The 18,207-nt window shown below is 44.6% G+C and overlaps 1 protein-coding gene across 2 annotated transcripts in view; it reads left to right on the plus strand.

Annotated features, from left to right (window-relative positions):
* Window positions 1-18,207, plus strand: part of CTNND2 (catenin delta 2) — a gene marked incomplete at its 3' end in the record, with an annotated part of 782,663 nt that overhangs the window by 744,860 nt on the left and 19,596 nt on the right. For both annotated transcript variants that reach the window (XM_079800721.1, XM_079800722.1), the window contains one exon: window positions 734-818. In XM_079800721.1, the coding sequence (XP_079656847.1) occupies window positions 734-818 (85 nt within the window). The remainder of the gene's footprint in view (window positions 1-733; window positions 819-18,207) is intronic.

Here is an 18,207-nt window from a genome sequence, read left to right on the forward strand (position 1 = left end):
TACACCCACATGGATATATTGATCTGTCTGTTTTGAGATGCAGAGTGGCACTGAACCAAAAGGCAAAGTATTTAGTTATAGTTTCACAGGGTTTTCAAAGCCATGACTCAAAAAAATGGTAAGAACCCCTAATCCAAAGGTCTAAAGTGACCTTACTGTCTCACTATGGCCCAAAGGATGGAACGTTAATCGTATGAAGAGTTGTCTTGTAGATGCTTTCTCTTCCTCTGTGTACCTGTGAGAGCACGTGTGTGGCAGTGTGTGCTCACTGTCTGAGGCACTGCCAATCTCTTGTCTTGGCATCGGCAGCAGGTGAAGAGCAAGTCCCTGCAGCCAGGCAGGCACGGAGAGCCAACACTGCTCTCATGCTTCCGCTGAGAAGATGAATATCATGTTCATCTCGCTGTACAACGTGCTGTTAAACCCCCGAATCTGGCCCTTCCTAATAGGTGTTTTTCTCTTCTGTTCTGTTGCATAGTCAGATGCTAAACTTGTGCCTTCTGACTCACTCTTCTGTCTGCATTTTGAACATTCTTTGGAAAACTGTGATGCGCTCCTGTCTCCCGCCCTCAGGGGTGTGTTGATGAGAATGAGGCTGGAGACTGGTGAACTATCTGTTGTGCTCCCCAGACTGAGAGGAACGGCCAGAAAGCCAGGAGGATGTCTGTTCTTGCCACATCCTGACAATCATGTGTCCACTCACCATCTTGCATGTCCTGTCTTTTCTTACCAGACATTCTCCAAAAGTGGTCAAGGCCGCATCTCAGGTCCTCAACAGCATGTGGCAGTACCGAGACCTGAGGAGTCTCTACAAAAAGGTAAGGTTTGCTTTACCCTCTCGGCTCATGAGTGAAACACAGGCCCTCAGCCAAAGGACACTATACCTGGTCCTAACACAATGCATCCTAGATGTGGAGATTACTTGTCTGAGTAATGGAAGCAACTGAAAGGGAAGAACTGATGACAAAGCACAAGAAACGAGTCACCAAGTGTCCCCTGGACGTACACCAAGACCCAGGAACTTTCTGGATTGGACAAATCTGCACTCATAGGGTCTTAGCTTAGCTCTTCTGACAGGAAACAAGCTTTTTTTCCCGAGCTTTCATATTTTATGATCAACTAAAAATTAATGAACTAAGGATTTTTGTAAAATTAAATTTTAAAAAAAAATAAAGAACCAGCAAGCATCAACAAGTGATTGTGGAGAGGAGACAGAAAGAAATAGAAAAAGCAATTCAGGAAGTCCAGCAACACTGGGTGGGCAGCCCAACAGTCTGACCCGTGTGCCCAGCCCAGCCCTCCCCAGGTTCCTGCCGCCGGCCGGCCCCGGAGCATGAGGAAGGAGCTGAGTGTTCAGTGCCCTCTCTCAAGGCAGGCAGGAATTTTTTTAAAATACATTTAAATCTTCATCCCCAAAATGGCTTACAAATAAAACCTGAAGAGAAAAATGTTGCATCTAGAAACTTAGATTCTACACTTCATTTCCAAATGCTGCTAAAAAGGTATGCATAGCTTCTCTTTTTTGCTTAGGAGGGGAGAATTCTTTAACAAGGGTTCCCAGAAGTTGTTGTTTTGTTGTTACCAGACCAGCAAACATGGGCAGTTTAAGTGATTGGTGATTGCAGTAGATTTGAGTTAACAAATAGGGGAGGAAAACATCAGTGATTTCTGTGAGGACTCAGAAAGCATAACCAGGGCTGGAGGAGAGGCATGGGCGTCCATCAACAACTGCCCCCATGACTCCTTGCAGCCCCTGGCGGCCTGCATGGCAGAGGAGCAGGAGAGAGAGCCCCCATGTCTTGGCCTTCCTCCCCAGCCTACCAGTTCCGGGCTGGGCGTCATGTTCAGCAGCAAGAAGCCCACATCAGAGGAAGCAAAACCCATCTTGCCAGAGGGAAAAGCTGTCCTTTTTTAAGCCGATGGGAAAATATAAATACTTAATAACTGGCTCTACTTACGTAGATCTCCCCAAGGCCTTCCTATTTCCCTGAAGTGTTCATACTTTGCACTTTAAATTTATAAAGTTTAGCCTATGCATTTCCGTTTCAAGAGTTTCCTATCCCCTGAGAGGAAGCTGAAACAGAGATTGCAAAATGCAGTGTGAAAGGAGCATTCTAGATTAATTATATCCTCTCCTACCTAGTCTGCATATTAGGATAAGCCCTTCATCTCACATGTTGTGGGTTCCATTTTGGTTCTCCTGAAGCTCATATCCCAGCATCTCTGGTAACTGCCTTCTCGAGCCCCTCCAGCAGCCAAGTGAATTCTCTCACAGGGCAGGATCATTCAGCTAAACAGGCAGCAGGACAAGAAGGACTCACCATAAGTTAGAAAGGAGCCAGTCATTCTAAATCAGTGGTTCCAGAAGCTCCGAGAAATATTAGTGCCTCAAATAAACTCCACTCTACCTCCGATCCTTTGCTGAAATAATCCTTCTCGTATGTGCATTGGAGGGAAACTGCTTTGGGAGACTCAACAAGTTACTTGTTCTTGAGTAGTATGAGTTTTCAATCCAGCGGTTTTTGTTTTTTTCTATGTCATTGGTAGAGTTCAAAAAGTATCGTTGTCTTTCTGTTTCCATGTTAAAAAAAGAAAAAAGAATGTGTTGACAGGAATTTAATGGAGCTAAAACTTAAAAGTGAAAGATGGTTTAAAACGTGTTTCATGCGAGGAGATTCGAGAAGCATGAGCTGGAGAAACTGTCGGTGATGTTTGTAATTGACCCATGATGAGAAAGGATGGAGAAGGAGCTGACGTTAATAATTTTCAAGTTACGCAGATGTGAAAGGAAGTGAGGACCTCTGTGCTCAGTATCTTAAGTGCTGCTAATAGCAAAGCTCAACATTTACAAAAGCATTTCTTTTGGAAATTCCCATTTGGGGAGAAAACCAAATTCATTTATCCTTGGGAATTGTCTTTATTCGGTGGGGGAATAGACCTCTATCTTGTTCTTCTTTGACAATTTTCATATCATTGAAAAAAATGAGCCATATCTTTTGCTTACCCGTGCGTCTGGTCTATTTACTAAACACCTAATATAGGCTTAGAACAGGCAGGGTTCCAGAGAAAACACGAGAACTGGAGCGTAGCTACCCTGGGTGAAAATGAAATATGGAACAATTATTGGCAACTTTATTCAGTTTGGAATTATACACCACAGACGTTAAGGGATGACTTAAGAGTAGGAAAATCATTGAGCAAAATCTTAATACATTCATGGAATTTGCATAAATTGGGAGAAAAGAGGTGAGGGCATTATGGTTAAGAGGAAAAAGATGAGTAAGTCATGAAATTTGAAATGAAAATGGCAGATCTATGGGACAGAATTAAAGGCCCATCTGTCACTGGCTTATTTCTTCCTAGAACCCAGGAAAGGAGGCTGGGATCTCATTTTATGAGCTCAATGCCTTTACTAGTATTTTACTTAGAGATGTATTTAACACATCAAAGTATTCTGGCGGAGTGTGTTGACCAATACAAAATTATGTTTAATTCCTTGGAGCGAAAACATATGTGTATTATCCAGACCTTCACCTTCAGGGAGGCCTGGACTTCAGGTTCTCCCCGAAGGGAAAACAAGTACAGGAGAATATTCTCACACACCATCTAAGTAATGCATTGCTTTAAAAATAAATAAATAAATAAATAAATACGCCAATGCCCACATTTAGATAACCACAAATAGAACTTTAAAATTCCCTTATCATCTGTGTCATTGCAGAAGATGTTTTCTAAAGGAAAAGCAGATGAGCCTTAGGAACAGGCCTGACATGGGGATAAAAGAGAATCAGGAGATCAAAAGTTCTTGACTTTTTTGAACCTTGGTACCTTAAAAAACGAGGCCACTGACCTAATGGAGTACCTATGTTTGACTATGTTGAGGACTGTTGGGACTGCTGGTTTTGGAAGAAAGCAGATAAATCTTTCTTTTATTGGGGGGATGGACATAGAATTATAAAATTATAGAAATCATTGCTTACAATTCCTGATATAATACTTTAATAATCTGTACACCTCCCCAAAATAGTTATACTAATCTGAACATAGCATTCTGTCAGAGGGACTAAAAATACAGAAGCCCAAGCTGCACAGGTATCTCTTTCCCTCTCATGACATCTGGTTAGGCAGGTGGCCTGGGACCAGTGTGTGATCCTGGGATTGTCCTGTTGCTTTGCCTGGCACGGGGATGCTGTCCTTGCCTGTGTGGGAAAAGCTCCCTAGCCCTCCCCCTCTCACTGCAGCCCATAGGAAGGGAGAGGGGAAGAGAGGGCAAGGAATAGCCTCTTAAGCAAGTGATACAAAAGTTGTCAGACTCCTGCTGGCATCCCAGGACCAAGAACTCAGTCATGCACATCCTGCTGGGAGGGAGGATGGGCAAGGTGGCAGCGAGGCCTTTGTGGCAGGAGGAAGGTAGTTATGTTACCAGAGGAAAAAAGGCAGTGTTGGCTCCAGACGTCATTTCATTTTGTTCAAATACCTTTAATATCAATTGCAATTACTACCTAATGAGGCATATTATTCCATTTCAGAATGGCTGTGCTTATTCAGAGCTTCTTACTTGCATTAAGCAAAAATCTTTATCTGACGCTTCTGCCCTTCAATGCCATTCTGCAAAAGTCAAATTTCTCTTCCCTCTAAAAGCCGTACCCTCTTTTAACATAGCCATCCTGTCCCCACGAGGCCAGCCCTTCCCAGGCCAGACATGCTCAGGTCTAATACATGGGCATTGCCATGGCCTTTACCATTGAGTTCCCTTTTTCCCACATGCATGCAAGTTCAACAGCACCCCTTCTGCAATGTAGCTCCCAAAATGAATCTGTCCCACCAAGGTTTTTTAATGTATTGTTATTGATTTCAGAGAGGAAGGGGGAGGGAGATAGAAACACCAGTGATAAGAAAGAATAATTGATTGGCTGCCTCCTGCACACCTCACACTAGGAATCGAATCTGCAGAAGAAAGAGATGAGATGATCCTTCCCTGAGGCTGAGACTCCCCCTACTAACAAAGCTAGAAGCAAATAGTGTCCGAGAGGCTCATTACACTATCTGGTGATGTACAAAGACCACAGCACTTAGAATCAAATGCCCAAAGATTAAAGGCACCACCTGCCACCTACCCGCAGTATGACGTTGGGCAAGTTTTCCTGAGCCCCCTTGCCCATCAGCATAGAATTGACTTTGGCTGAGGGGCAACAAGGAGCCCTCTGATTCACCAGGCCTCTCGGTCAGCACGCAGGACTTGTTCTCTCTCCAGTTACCCTAACCTATGAGCACCCCTTCCTACCAGTCTCCGGAAGACCAAATGCCCCCTTAAAATGGTCTGTGGCAGTTCTCCTACCTGCCACAACGTTCTCCAGAATGCTGGACATGACCTCAGGGCCGTAGGGGTTTGTGCACCAGAGTTGAACTTTCCTGAACCCTTGCATCATAGAACCTTCGCATCCTTTCACGGAGATTGCGGCATCTCTCTGTCAGTCCAATCGCAGTCGCTTGGGTTTCTCATCCATGGAGTGAGCAGCGTAACAGTGGCTTCCCTGGATTGCTGATTGTCCCCAATGTGACAGCAGTCAGCAGAGAGCTCCATAAACTGGAGAGGCATATACCAACAAGATCACTGTTGTTAATTCTAAAACATTTCTCCATGGTGCTTGGCTGACAGATGCTCCTTGCCATCCTGTCCACAGGACATGTGGGTCCAGGATTTCATTTTGTCATCATCACCATCATTGTCACCATTCACTTCAACCTGCATTTTCACAGATTGCTTTCCTCTTGGTTCCCTCTGCCTATCTCCTCCCAGCCTCTAGATGCCTAACCCCGTGTCCTCTCCCACAGTCATTCTCCTTGGCAGCTGTGCCTGCCTATGGTATTTGCATTGTAAACAGTCCCAGAAGGAAGAGTCTTGCATAGTGGGGTTTAGGTAAAACAAATTAGGTTTTATAGGAAGACCATTAATGACAATGAGAGCTACCAGGGTTTTAGAAGTGGTTAGCGATTTTATTCCATTTTAGTGCTGAATTTGTGGACAATATGGCAGGTCAAGTGTGTTGAAGACTAATGCTGGCTTGAGGACCATGGAGAAGTCTGGGGTTGGGATATGAAGATGTGAATTCCATGTGGCTCAATAAATAGCATGCATGCCATATTTCCCCGAGAAAATGCCGTGCCATGATCCTGGTCATTTCTAGGTTGAAAATGTTGTGACAAAATAGCATGACCCACAACAATCGTCTTCTCCTGACCCCCACGACATCGCCATCCCTGAGCTTCTTCAGGCTCTCTGGGTGCTGCTTCTCCATCCTTAATGGGTTCCTTTTCCTGTTTATTCCATAAATGTCTATGTCCCCAGGGTTCTGTGTTTAGATCTTTCTCACCTCACACACGGCCTCTTCCTGGGTGTCCCTAATGCTCCCTGAGTTTGGTCACCATCCACATGTAGTGGTCTCTTGAATGATTCTCCAGCCCAGTCTCTCTTCCTGCATCTAACCCCATACTCAAGAATAATCTACTCAGATGCCCACAGCGTCTCTAACAAATCAGATCTCAAACAAACCTATGTCTCCCAGACTCCACCCCTCTCCCTGCACCTCTGATCACTGATTAGCACGGCCCTCCACCCATCACCCAGGCCACTGCCCGGGAACCATCTGGCTCCTTCTTCTTCACATGTCTGCGTCCAACCACCAGAAAGCCCAGACTTCCACCTCCATTCACTTCTTTTTTGTTTGTTTTTTTAATTCTTTATTGTTTAAGGCATTACATAAGTCTCCTTTTTCCCCCATTGACCTCTCCCTGGCCGCCCCCACTTCCCAGCATATGCCCTCACCCCCCTACTCTCTGTGTCCATTGGTTTTCTCATATGCATGCATACACATCCTTTGGTTGATCTCTTACCCCCTCACCATCCGCCTTTCCTCATAGGTTGGACAGTCTGTTTGATGCTTCTGTGACTCGGGTTCTATTTCTGTTCATCAGTCTATGTTGTTCATTATATTCCACAAATGAGTGAGATCATGTGATATTTATCTTTCTCTGAATGGCTTATTTCGCTTAGCATAATGCTCTCCATTCACTTCTTTCTACAATCATGGCCACAGACAGCTGTCTTCATCTGCCGGATTATTGTCACAAACTCCTCACTCAGCCCCACCTTCATGATTCCTTCTGTCCAGTCCATTCTCCTCCAGAGGGTGGTAAGGGTGAAATTTCTAAAAACCAAATCTGATTAAATTGGTCCTCGGAGCAACATCTTTCAGTGGCTCCCATTGCCCTCAGGGCACAGTCCAAACATCTTAGCACATGTTAGCCCATGAGACCTTGAAGGAACAGCCTCAGTTTAGCTCCCTACCTCTCCGCCCGCCCTTGGCCACCAGATGTACCTAACTCCTGTGTTCCCAGCTCACCCACCATCCCTTCCCCTCCACTTTTCCACAAGCCTATGCTCCATCCTCTACACTTCTTGCCCATCTAAATCTTCCTCATATCCCTCAAGTTTTTTATATTACCTTCCCTGAGAAACATCTCTCTAATCTCTTTCTCAAATCTGAATTAAGGTCATTTCTCACTAATCTGAAATAATTGTAGTGCAAATCAATTTGAATGAATAAAAAAATTTTAATTCAAACTTTTAAAGAATGACTTTTAAGAAGCACAAATAGCTTGGGCCTACTGCTTAAAGTGTTGCAGCATTAGGTACTATAATATTTAATATCTAGATAAGATTTATTTGTACTTTTATAGAAAACCACTTTCTTTCTTGGTTCAAATATTAATTGTGGGAGGATTTCCATTAGGAACTTACATTAAAAGTCATTTTGTCAGAGAAATTGCAGGGAAACTTGCCTCCAACTGGAGTCCAATTAATATCAACCCCTAATGAACAGAACTCGGAATTAAGGGACACCATAAATGTGTGTCATAAAATATACAAAAGCTGCTTGAAAGAGGCTGCATTACTCTGAGCTAGAAAATAAGAATGAAATAAAGAAATAAGTGAAATAAATCATCTCTCTATCTTTGGTAAAAATAAAGTAGATGGTTTGACTTTTTAAAAATCGCAGTTCTCAGTTTCCTTAAACTGCTTGATTTCTGCTTGCCAAAGCCCTAAATTCCTCTTTTGGCCACCAGTGTCTGTGAAGCTTCTGATGTAACCCTCAGCTTAATGACAAAGAAAATTGAAGTTCATCCAATTCCCAGCCAGTACAGACCACTGTTTTATTGGTCTTCATGATGCATTAAGTCCCAGACCAATTCAGTGGAGCTTCCTGAACACAAACTCAGTAGCAGGCCTTGGTTTTAAAATGTATGTGGCCTAGTTTGCTTCCAAGTGCTGTTTGCACAGCAGTCACTTAAAACGTTAGCTTGTTTATCAATTGCACTCCGAAGCAACCAAGATTGAACACATAGTTTTTAGGCTTTGGATCAAAATCTTTCTTCAGTTATAGTTAGTTACACAGTACTGTGTTAATGTTTAGTCATTAATAATGCAAACAAGATCTTCCTGTTTCCTCTCAAGCTGGGGCACAATAACTTCTTATTAAAGGATTACCACCAGCATGCCTGACTGTTCATCGTGCCGGTGAGTATTCCTGCCTGGTTGTGCTGGGCCCCCAGGCCACGGTGCCAGCAGGAGACTCCCTTTCAGTTCCCATGACATCAGTCTTGTGTGGGACTCATTTCTAGATCCCTGGAGTAAACACACCAGCTCCTCATGATTCCCCAACTTCCACCTGCCCTGCAAAGCCCCCGGAAAACTCCAGGCTACCTTTGAGGTTTCCTAAAACAACCTGGAGCCATCCCAGCCCATTCCGTGTGATGCCCTGGGATCATGGCAGTTAATCTATAGCAATTCTCAGGGTAATTGATCTACAGGAAATCACGGAGCTCCCCATCCCCTGAACCTGCTCTGTCCTCTTAGGCACAAGCACATCCCCCACATGGAGTAGAAGAGGAGCAGGAAGCCTAGGACACCATGATGAAAATGTCTCTGAGCATTGGGCACTGAAAGAAGGCCCTGAGAACTGATGGTAATCCAACCCTGTCCTCCCATCCCCTTGCTTCTCCGTGGGCTGCTTGCCAAGTAAACACCCAGGCCCTTAAAGCAGACCCTGTGAAGTTACCATGGAAATGGACAGAGCAGTCCCTATTGTCAAGTAGGAGGATATGATTTTCCAGTGTTTAGCTTATGGTACTGAGGCTCATTATTCTGCTCTAAGTATTTCAAAGGGCTTCAGAGAGAACACCATCTACTCAGCATCTCCATGAGTAATTAAAATCCTTAGTTCATAAATGCAGGGATCAAATCAAAGACGGAACAAATGTCAGAGCCAAACTCTTGTTGATAGGCAGCCAGGTTAGGAACCAGACTCATTCTCCCGCACCAATATTCATGGCCGGCGTTTTTTCAGTTGTATTCCGGTAGTGCACCCACCCTCCCACCCGCTCGGTGAAATATCAGTATCTTGCAACAATGAGCTGGTGTCTTACAGAATGCCAGACCACCTGCGCTTGAAACGGAATTAGGTCGTGTTCCTCTGGGTAGAGATACTGCATTCACTCTTGCCAGGTGGATGAGAGAAACAAAACATAAAACTAATCTTTAAATGTCCTTCCTTTTGTTGTCGGGAAATAGACTCTCAGGTTGCCCGTAACATTCCACCAGTGAATAATGAGCTAGGATAGGGGAGGAGGCGTGCCCTTCTCGCTTGCCTCACACAAGGCTCTCTTCTGCTGTTGTATTCATTGCATTGGCTCTGGCCACCACTGCACTCACAAAACAAGAAATCAATAAGTAATTATGGATAGGAGAGGGATGCCTGCAGACTTCTTCGGATGTCCAAGCCATCGTGGATGAGAGAGTGAACACAGCCCTCGCCTGTCCTTCACTGCTTCCAGGATACTGGCCGCTGACCGGTGATGAGCCCGTAGTCCTGCAAACTGAAGTCCTGGGCTCATGCTTGCCAGCCCTTCGTCACCCTCATCTGCTGGACGTTCAGTAATCAACACAGGACTCCAGTGAGAGCTGGAAAGATAGTTTGAAATACTGTCAAGAAAAGAAAGAACATCACAGTCAACATTTTAAATGTTTATCTTTAAGTCTTACAGTAAGAAGGGCGAGAAATACTTTAATACTTGTATTAACATGTTACCATTTTGAAAATTAATAGATTTTTTTTTACTTTGCAGTATCTAAGATGATGATAGAAAAGCAGTAAATCCTCTACAGAAATAAGTGAAACTACTGAATGTATTACTGTCATTGTATCGAGGAAATTACTTCTCAGGAATGTATTAACCTTATTACTATGCCAGAAAATTCTTCACAAAGAAATGACTGGAAGGACAGAAGGACGTTTAGCCAGATTCTAAAACAAGTCTAGTGTCCTCAAGACTTACAATTTCAGCTTCTCAGGTTCTTTCTCTTCTAAACCACTTGATGTCAGGTTGGGGGAGAAAAGGAAAAGGCGGAGGTTAACTCAGCTAGGATACTGTCTCCTCCACAATTCTAGGCGTTTGCTCCTGGATGTTTGTATTGACAAATAAGGGCTTCCTTCATGAGGTCCCCTGACCTCTCTGAGACAATTCTCAGACACTCATCATATGATATCTGTCCAAAACAGGCACAAATGGGAACAGAAGCAAAAATCAATTGTGCAGAAGTGGAAATCGATGCACATGGCAGCTGCTAAACAAGAAGTGACTAAGTTATAGCTGTCGGTGGGATGGATCCCCAAGTCACCGGAGTCCTGCCTAGCAGAGCCCAGATTAAACGTTTCCTCTGTGCCTCACTCCTTCACAAGGCTTTACACAGAACATTTTAAATAAAAACCTTCAAAAATACCCTAGAGATGAGAGGAAGGGAAAGGGGGTGGATCAGAAACTAGAAAGCTCCCTCAGTTTAATGCCAGTTCATCACCATTTTTGTTACTTCAACTTAGCCCTCCTTTCTCAGTAGACGGATGATGTTATGTCTATGAGAGTCTAATTCGCTTGGCAGGAAGAGCCTGGTCAGTTTCTTCTCTTTCCATCTCTGTCTCTTCCCCCTCTCACAAGTTGTTCCTTCCCGTGTCTCAGTGGCCCTCACCCACCAGGCTCTAGCAGGGAAGGGGGAGGAGAGGAGAGCCTGGCCAGTGCTGTGCAGCCTGGCATAGGTCCATGTGTCTGTGGGTGATGCCCACGTTCTAGCTCCTTCTCTCGTGGGACAGTGGTGTGTTTGCTCATTGGTACAGCCCCTAATTGAGGACCGCTGGCAGGACCTGGCCTCCTCCAGTAACTGCTCTGAACTCTCCATCACCTCAGGCTCTGCTGCTCCATGGCACATGGACCAAAGTGGATGAGAGTGTGTGCCCCTGCAGCTTAGATCATTTTGAAAGTCCTGTTTAAGGAGAGTACACTTTAGGAATATAAAACTTGGTACAGGCCTCAGAGGGGACCTAAAACTTAAGCTTCCTGAGCTCTAGGGTCAGTATATCCCTGGCACCGAGTCTATGAATCACCCTGCTAATGTCACTCAAGATACAGTCCCTGCAAGCCCCAAACTCTAGAGAACCCATGGTCAAGCTGAGTAAGTGCTTCACGACCTGGGCCCTGGAGCCGAAGGAGGGAATGCCTAGCCCCCACCTCCAAGGACGCTCTCACCACCAGCCCTTCCACCCTCTGGACAAGTCTCAGCCTAATCTATAGACGCTGGAGCTGGGTCACGTGCTAATACTCGAGAATTCTCTTTTGTCCTCCACCTTCACGACTATGGAGGGATGATCTGGTACTTTCCTTAGAGAATGTGGAGCAACCAACGGGGCACCTATTAGTCCCTGCCTTATTCCTTAGCCAAAATGGAGACAACAGAGGAAAATCACATGAACAACCTGTTGCAGTGCCTTACCACAGGTATTTCATTAAAGCAAGTTGCCCACAGTTCTAATCAGTTGTATCTAGCAAGCATGGCTTTTAAAAAGTTAGAAATTCATTGCTCTGTGTATTAGTTCCTTGTTGCTGCATGAACACATTACGATAAACTTAGTGGCTTAAAGACACACAAATTCATGATCTTACAGTTCTACAGATCAAAGGTCCATGGGTTTCAACACTCTTCCCTAAAGCGTGCTGGTGTGGACGGCTCCCTCTGAAGCTCCCGGAGAATCCATTCCCTTGCCTTTTGCAGCTTCTAGAAACTGCCACTCTCCCTCCATAGTCTGAGCCAACAGCCCAGCATCTGTGAAAATCTTTCTCTGCTTCCACATCACCTTCTTGAGACGCTCCTGCATCTCTCTTCTAAGAACCCTTGTGATTACATTGGGCCCACTCAGAACTTCTCAATTATCTCCCCATCCCAACATCTCTAGCTTAATCACACCTGCAGAGTCCTTTTGCCATGAAGTAACATATGCATGGGGATTAGGACAAGGGCATCTTCAGGCAGTGGTCCCAGTCTGATATCACACCTCCAACCAGGATCTTGCTCCTTCTCACTCAGTGCTCCGGAGTGCCACCCTCGTCTGCATCTCCTCGCTGACCTTCAGTCTGTCCACATTCCAGGCATTTGGAAGGGGCAGGGGCAGGGGAGGACATGCTTTTTTCATTTTAGGAGCACGCCTTTGGAAATACTTCCAGATCTTAGTGACGTGGCCAAATATCCCTGCAAGGGAGGCTGAGAAATGGGCCGAACTGAAATGCAGTTTCCATTACAAAGTGGAAAAATGAACAAAAGGCTACCGAGATGCTTGTGCCCACGACATTCATGTTGTGTGCGCACTAACACCAGGTCTCCTTCTGAAATCTCTGCCCATTTTTTACAAGAATCACTTTCTTGAGAGCCCACAGTAATTCCATGAATTGAAAATGCTTCTGCAGTAATTACCAGTTGGCTTCGATTTTGAAAAGTGTCCCGTGTCCCTGACCCCTTAGTCCAATGCAGAAAGGCCAGCTCAGTCAGAAAAGAGGACGGACTATAAATTTCCAGACTCTCTTTTTGTAGCTCCAGCAACATCAAGAACATTACAGCACCTCAGGGAAGAGGTGAGGGCGGCCTAGGATGTGGACACAGCTCAGTGTTGCCTGCTGTTGCTCCTTGCCCTGTCATAGCATGGTGCCCACGCCAGGCTGTCAGCAGTCCCCGTGTGAAGCCTGGGGACCTCACAGTGCCCACGCACTCCATGGAGAGCCAGCCATGTTCTGCTCACTAGTAAAATATGTAGCATCAAAAATATGAAATAAAATACACATCAGTTGGGACTTATCACCTTCAATCTAGCATTCAGAATACACTTTTATAAATCAAAATCTAACCTTGTCAGTCCCCTGATTAAACCTCTTCAGCAGCTTCCAGTTCTCTTATGATAAAGTCCTACCCATCTCTCCAAGCTCACCTCCCTGTGGCCTCCTCGTCTATCACTTTGTCTCGGCAGCACTGGCCTCCTAGACTCTCTTTGCCCTTCCTTGCCTTCCCTCTCCTCCCACCAGGCCTGGCTGCTCCCAGCTCAGTATAACTGTCACTTCCTCAAGGAAACCTGCCTGACTCCCACCAACTCTCCAAGGCTAGTAACCATCTCAGAGTAGCCTGTACTTTTCCTTCATGGCTCTTACTACCAGATGTGATGTGAAAGGATCATTTTTAAATGTCCATCTCCTGCTCAGGAGCCGTGCCTACTTCTTTCCCTGTTCTTGCCCCTGTGTCTAGTACAGTATGAGCTACTTATTAATGCTTATTAAATAACTGCATCAGTGTAGCCACCCCAGCATTTAAGCTTCATTGATTCTGTTTCCATTTCCATGATCTGAAGCATGTAAAAGTGGGGTGGAATGTGGAGACCTTGAGGTTAGGATCCAGGGTGAGCTTGGAACTTATTGACCACTGTTGGGTGTATATGTAAAATACCTGGCTTTTCAAATGTTGAAATAACTTTTAGGCATTTGTATCAACAAACCTGAAGACTGGACTTCGCTTAGTTTCACCCTGAATTTCACTTTGCAGCCCCACTTGGAACACAAAGACCATTATGTCAGACATTTGTTTGCAGATCTCATAAGTGAGGCCTGGAAAACAGGAGGACTAATCTAGTCTTATTTCAATTTTTGGAGTGGGTTTTCTGCATTGCATTGGTAACAATTAACTACTCGCAGTCAAAAATGATACACTTTCTTCAACCAAATTATATAAAATTTATTTCCAATTTGTCAAATCTTCTTGTTGATATTGGTTGTTTAGAGTTAGGCCAATGCAGTAAATTAAATTTCTAAAGTGGATTTACTCAGTATTTGCGTTTAAAATATGGTACTGCTGAAGATTCTTATCCTTAAACTAGAGGCCCAGTGCACGAAATCGTGCACAGGTGGGGTTCCTCGGGATAGCCTGCTGAGATCGGGCCCCAGCTCATGCCCCCAGCATCACAGCCCTAGCTCATGCCCCCAGCCTTGCAGCCCCACAACCCCTCCTGGCACCCCGCCTAGGCCTGGCGCCGCCCCCTCAGTTGCTCCACCATCCCGCCTTTGGGGTGATTAATCAGGGCTGGGCCCCCGCCCAGCTCCCTCAGCGCCTGGGAGCCAGGTGGAAGCCCTGCCCTCCACCACTGCCGCTGGTCACCATCTGTGGGGCGATGGGCAGGGCAATCGAGCCCCACTCACACCTGCCTTGACGTGGCGTCACCTGCTCATCTGCTTCACCATCCCACTGTAGTCCCATTCTCGTCGGGGCCCCATCAGGGCCGGCAGTACCTCCACTGCCACCTGCTGCCAGCACCATGTCACCCATGCCCACCATGTTCCATGCCGCCCCCAGTGGTCAGTGTACGTCATAGCAAGCAGTCGAAAGACCACCCGAGGGGACAATTTTCATATTAGGCTTTTATTATATAGGATATACTATAACTAAGTATCCAAACCAATTTAATTACATTTTATTGGGAGCACCAAAGCTGAAACTAATGAAAGCAACTAGTATGTCAGGTGGCATTTATTTCTGCATCAAACTGCCAATACTCCCTTTTGGCCCTTTCAATGTAGTTTAAATATTTAACGCTAATAGCTTTTGGAATTGTTGATGGAATTAGTTGTAATGACTCTCTAACAAACAGTTTGCCTTAAAAATAGATGGAAGCTTGTTTGATTACAGCAAAGAGGAGCTGAGGGTTCATTGACATGTAAAATCTGGCTTGGTCTTCAACCACACAGACTATGAATATTCTATGTCTATTGTCTCTATATTATTGATATAAGAACATCCAAACCGATAGGAAATTGTTTAAGAGCTTATTTGAGCCAAACTCAGGACATGCCCAGAAGCAGGATCTCAAAGGACTGAGAAAATGCTCCCGAGAATGGCAATCTCGCAGTTCTTTTATACCGTTAGAATCAGAGGAATGTAGGAAAGATGACATGAAATCCATTGGTGGTCAATTAAAAAGACAGAGAAAGCAAGTGGGGAAATATCTGTGATTGGATTACAAGACAGTTCACATTTAGCATTTACAATAAATAGGAATGGAATAAGGGCAACAAGCCCATGTGCTCCCTTGAGGGTGGTTATGCCTTTGAGGGGGTCTGAAAAAGAGAAATATTCTGGCATTTCAAAGGTATGTTCACCTAGATCCGTGGTCGGCAAACTGCAGCTCGCAAGCCACATGCGGCTCTTTGGCCCCTTGAGTGTGGCTCTTCCACAAAATACCACGGCCTGGGCGAGTCTATTTTGAAGAAGTGGCGTTAGAAGAAGTTTAAGTTTAAAAAATCTGGCTCTCAAAAGAAATTTCAATCGTTGTACTGTTGATATTTGGCTCTGTTGACTAATGAGTTTGCCGACCACTAACCTAGATATACAAGAACAATGTATCTAGGCTTGCTTAAGGCAAAGATAGACCTTTTACTAGGAAAGTTATAGGCCTGGACATCACTACCTACCATGAAATGCCCAGATAGGAATTTATGATCAAATCATCCTGTGTGCATTCTTTTGGTCACTGACCTTGTCTTATTTATTACTGAGCTACTTTTACATCCACAACAAAATACCTTTCATTGAAATAAGGAGGATGTATGTAAAACTACCACTACTTTGCAATCTTCTCTTTCTCCGTTTCATGTGATTACATTAATATGTTTCTTCCACTTAAAAATGGCTGGAAAACTGGCACAATTTTGAGCTATCAAATTTTTCATAAGTAATGTCTTAACTGGGCACCATTTTTAGTGGATGGCAACAATTCATGTCTTGACTTTCAATTGAAAAGTAGGTTCTTGGTGAGGAAGTCCTGGTAGTGAATGCAAATAACAAGCTATAAGTGTTCTAAGTTGAGTGAGTAGATGAACTTGGGTTGCTAAAAGCCCAAAGGACTTTCACCACACTTGCCTTATATCTCAAGTCACTCACAGCAAATTAGAATTGACAAGCTTTATGGGCTGTGAGCTTCCAAGGATAGCTAAAGCAAAAAACTTGTATTTGTTACTTCAGAACCAAATAGTCCCTGTGTGCCTACTGAGAAATCTTTGTTTAGAGACCAAATAAATCTTACCAGGTTCAGAGCTGTTTTTAAAAGGGAGGAAACCCCGCCATTGATTATATACTAACTAACTGTGTGTTAGAATATATTTTGAGTTCTAACTGATATGCCCATGGAAATAAACGAGTCTCCATTTTCAGGGTTAATTATTTATTAAAGCTTTTGTCTGAGTCAGAATTGCCACTTGTCATTAGAAACCATTTGTTAAATCTAAATTCTAAGTTCGTCTTAGAAAACATGCTTTGGAAACACCTGTAAAAGGGAGCATCGCCATCTGATTCACCGTATTCCCTCATGCTGTCCCCCTCCACCCAATTGCTGGCGGTTCTCTAAAATGGGCCTTCTTCCAGAGGTCAGGGGTCACAACAGAAATGATGTGAAATTCCACTTCCTGTTCCTCTCATCTCTCATCTCCTGAAGCACAGTAATGAGGATTTGGTATTTAACCCTCTGCTTTCTCCCTAATCACCAGATCCTCCAATCAGCCCTTGAGATTTCTCTTCCTGGTTACCTTCTCTCTCCCTAATCCTCTCCTTCCTCCCCCAGCTGGCACCGTTCCTCATCCTGCCCTGATTCTGCATTGGTGGGGGTAGGGGTGTGCCCCAGTGCTCAACAGGTGATGATAGGATGCTCTGGGCAGTCAGGGGAGGAGGAAGTCTATGAATACCCCCACAGGGCTCAGTTTCTTTCCATCACACCAGATGCTCTGCTCACTTGCTGGCATGCACTGCCCTACTCCCAACACCACTGTTCCCTGCCCAGTAACCTTCCCACAGGTGACCCTTTCAGAAACCAGCCCCTTCTGTCTTGTGGGCACATTCCAGAGGTGCCCAGCCCTAAAAAAACATAAGAGCATATCTAATGAGAAATCAATGCATTCACCCTTCTCCTTTCTCCTGGCTCTCCTAAGGTTTGTGTTTGGGGAGAACTTAGTGTAGCCTCCATGGACAGGTGCATGAGCATCTGAACTGCAGGATGCAGGGAGCAGTAGAGATGGGGCTGAGGTGGCGGGCAAAGCCATGCTCTGCAAGCTATGGAAGGACTCAGCAGCAATCCAGGACCAGATGTGCCCAGGCATAATGATGCTTCAGAATTATTTACAAGATGGGTTAAAGGGGAGGCAGTTTTATATACCTCCCATGGAAACATGGGCAGCTGAGAAATTATTTTAAATGGAGCAGGCAGCCAATGGCCTTTTTTTTTCTTTTGTACCATTTTACCTAAACTTACACTGCCTTCAGCAGACACATACCAACAGCAGAAGATAATACTGATAAGGTTGCTCTAGGCTAACGTGTGTGTTTTTTTTAAAATCATAAAGCTCTGATGACCTTCATTTGTTATAGAACAATAAAGTATAAGAACTTAGAGGCTAGCAGTACAGCCCATGGCATTGGTCCGCATTTCATTTTATAATAATTAACGCAGTCATCTGAAATCACTGGATGCTACTGGCATATTTTAGACACCTCTGCTAGGGACCAGGGCTCCAGAATTCAGCAAGGCTTTCTGTACTGTGATGTCACAGCACTTTGTTCACAGCAGGGGAAGAAAATGATGCTAAGTAGCCTCGCTCATATAGCTCCTCCGAAGCTCAGGGGCATACTTCATTTAGCGATAGTGGTTTACTAAACATGTATTGCCTGCCTCTTGTTTCCCTAGCACAGAACTTGGCAGCAGAAGTTAGACAGGACAGGTATAAAAAGGGAAGCATGTAAAA

Source organism: Cnephaeus nilssonii (assembly GCF_951640355.1).
Source record: "Cnephaeus nilssonii genome assembly, chromosome: 2".
Lineage (NCBI taxonomy): Eukaryota > Metazoa > Chordata > Mammalia > Chiroptera > Vespertilionidae > Cnephaeus > Cnephaeus nilssonii.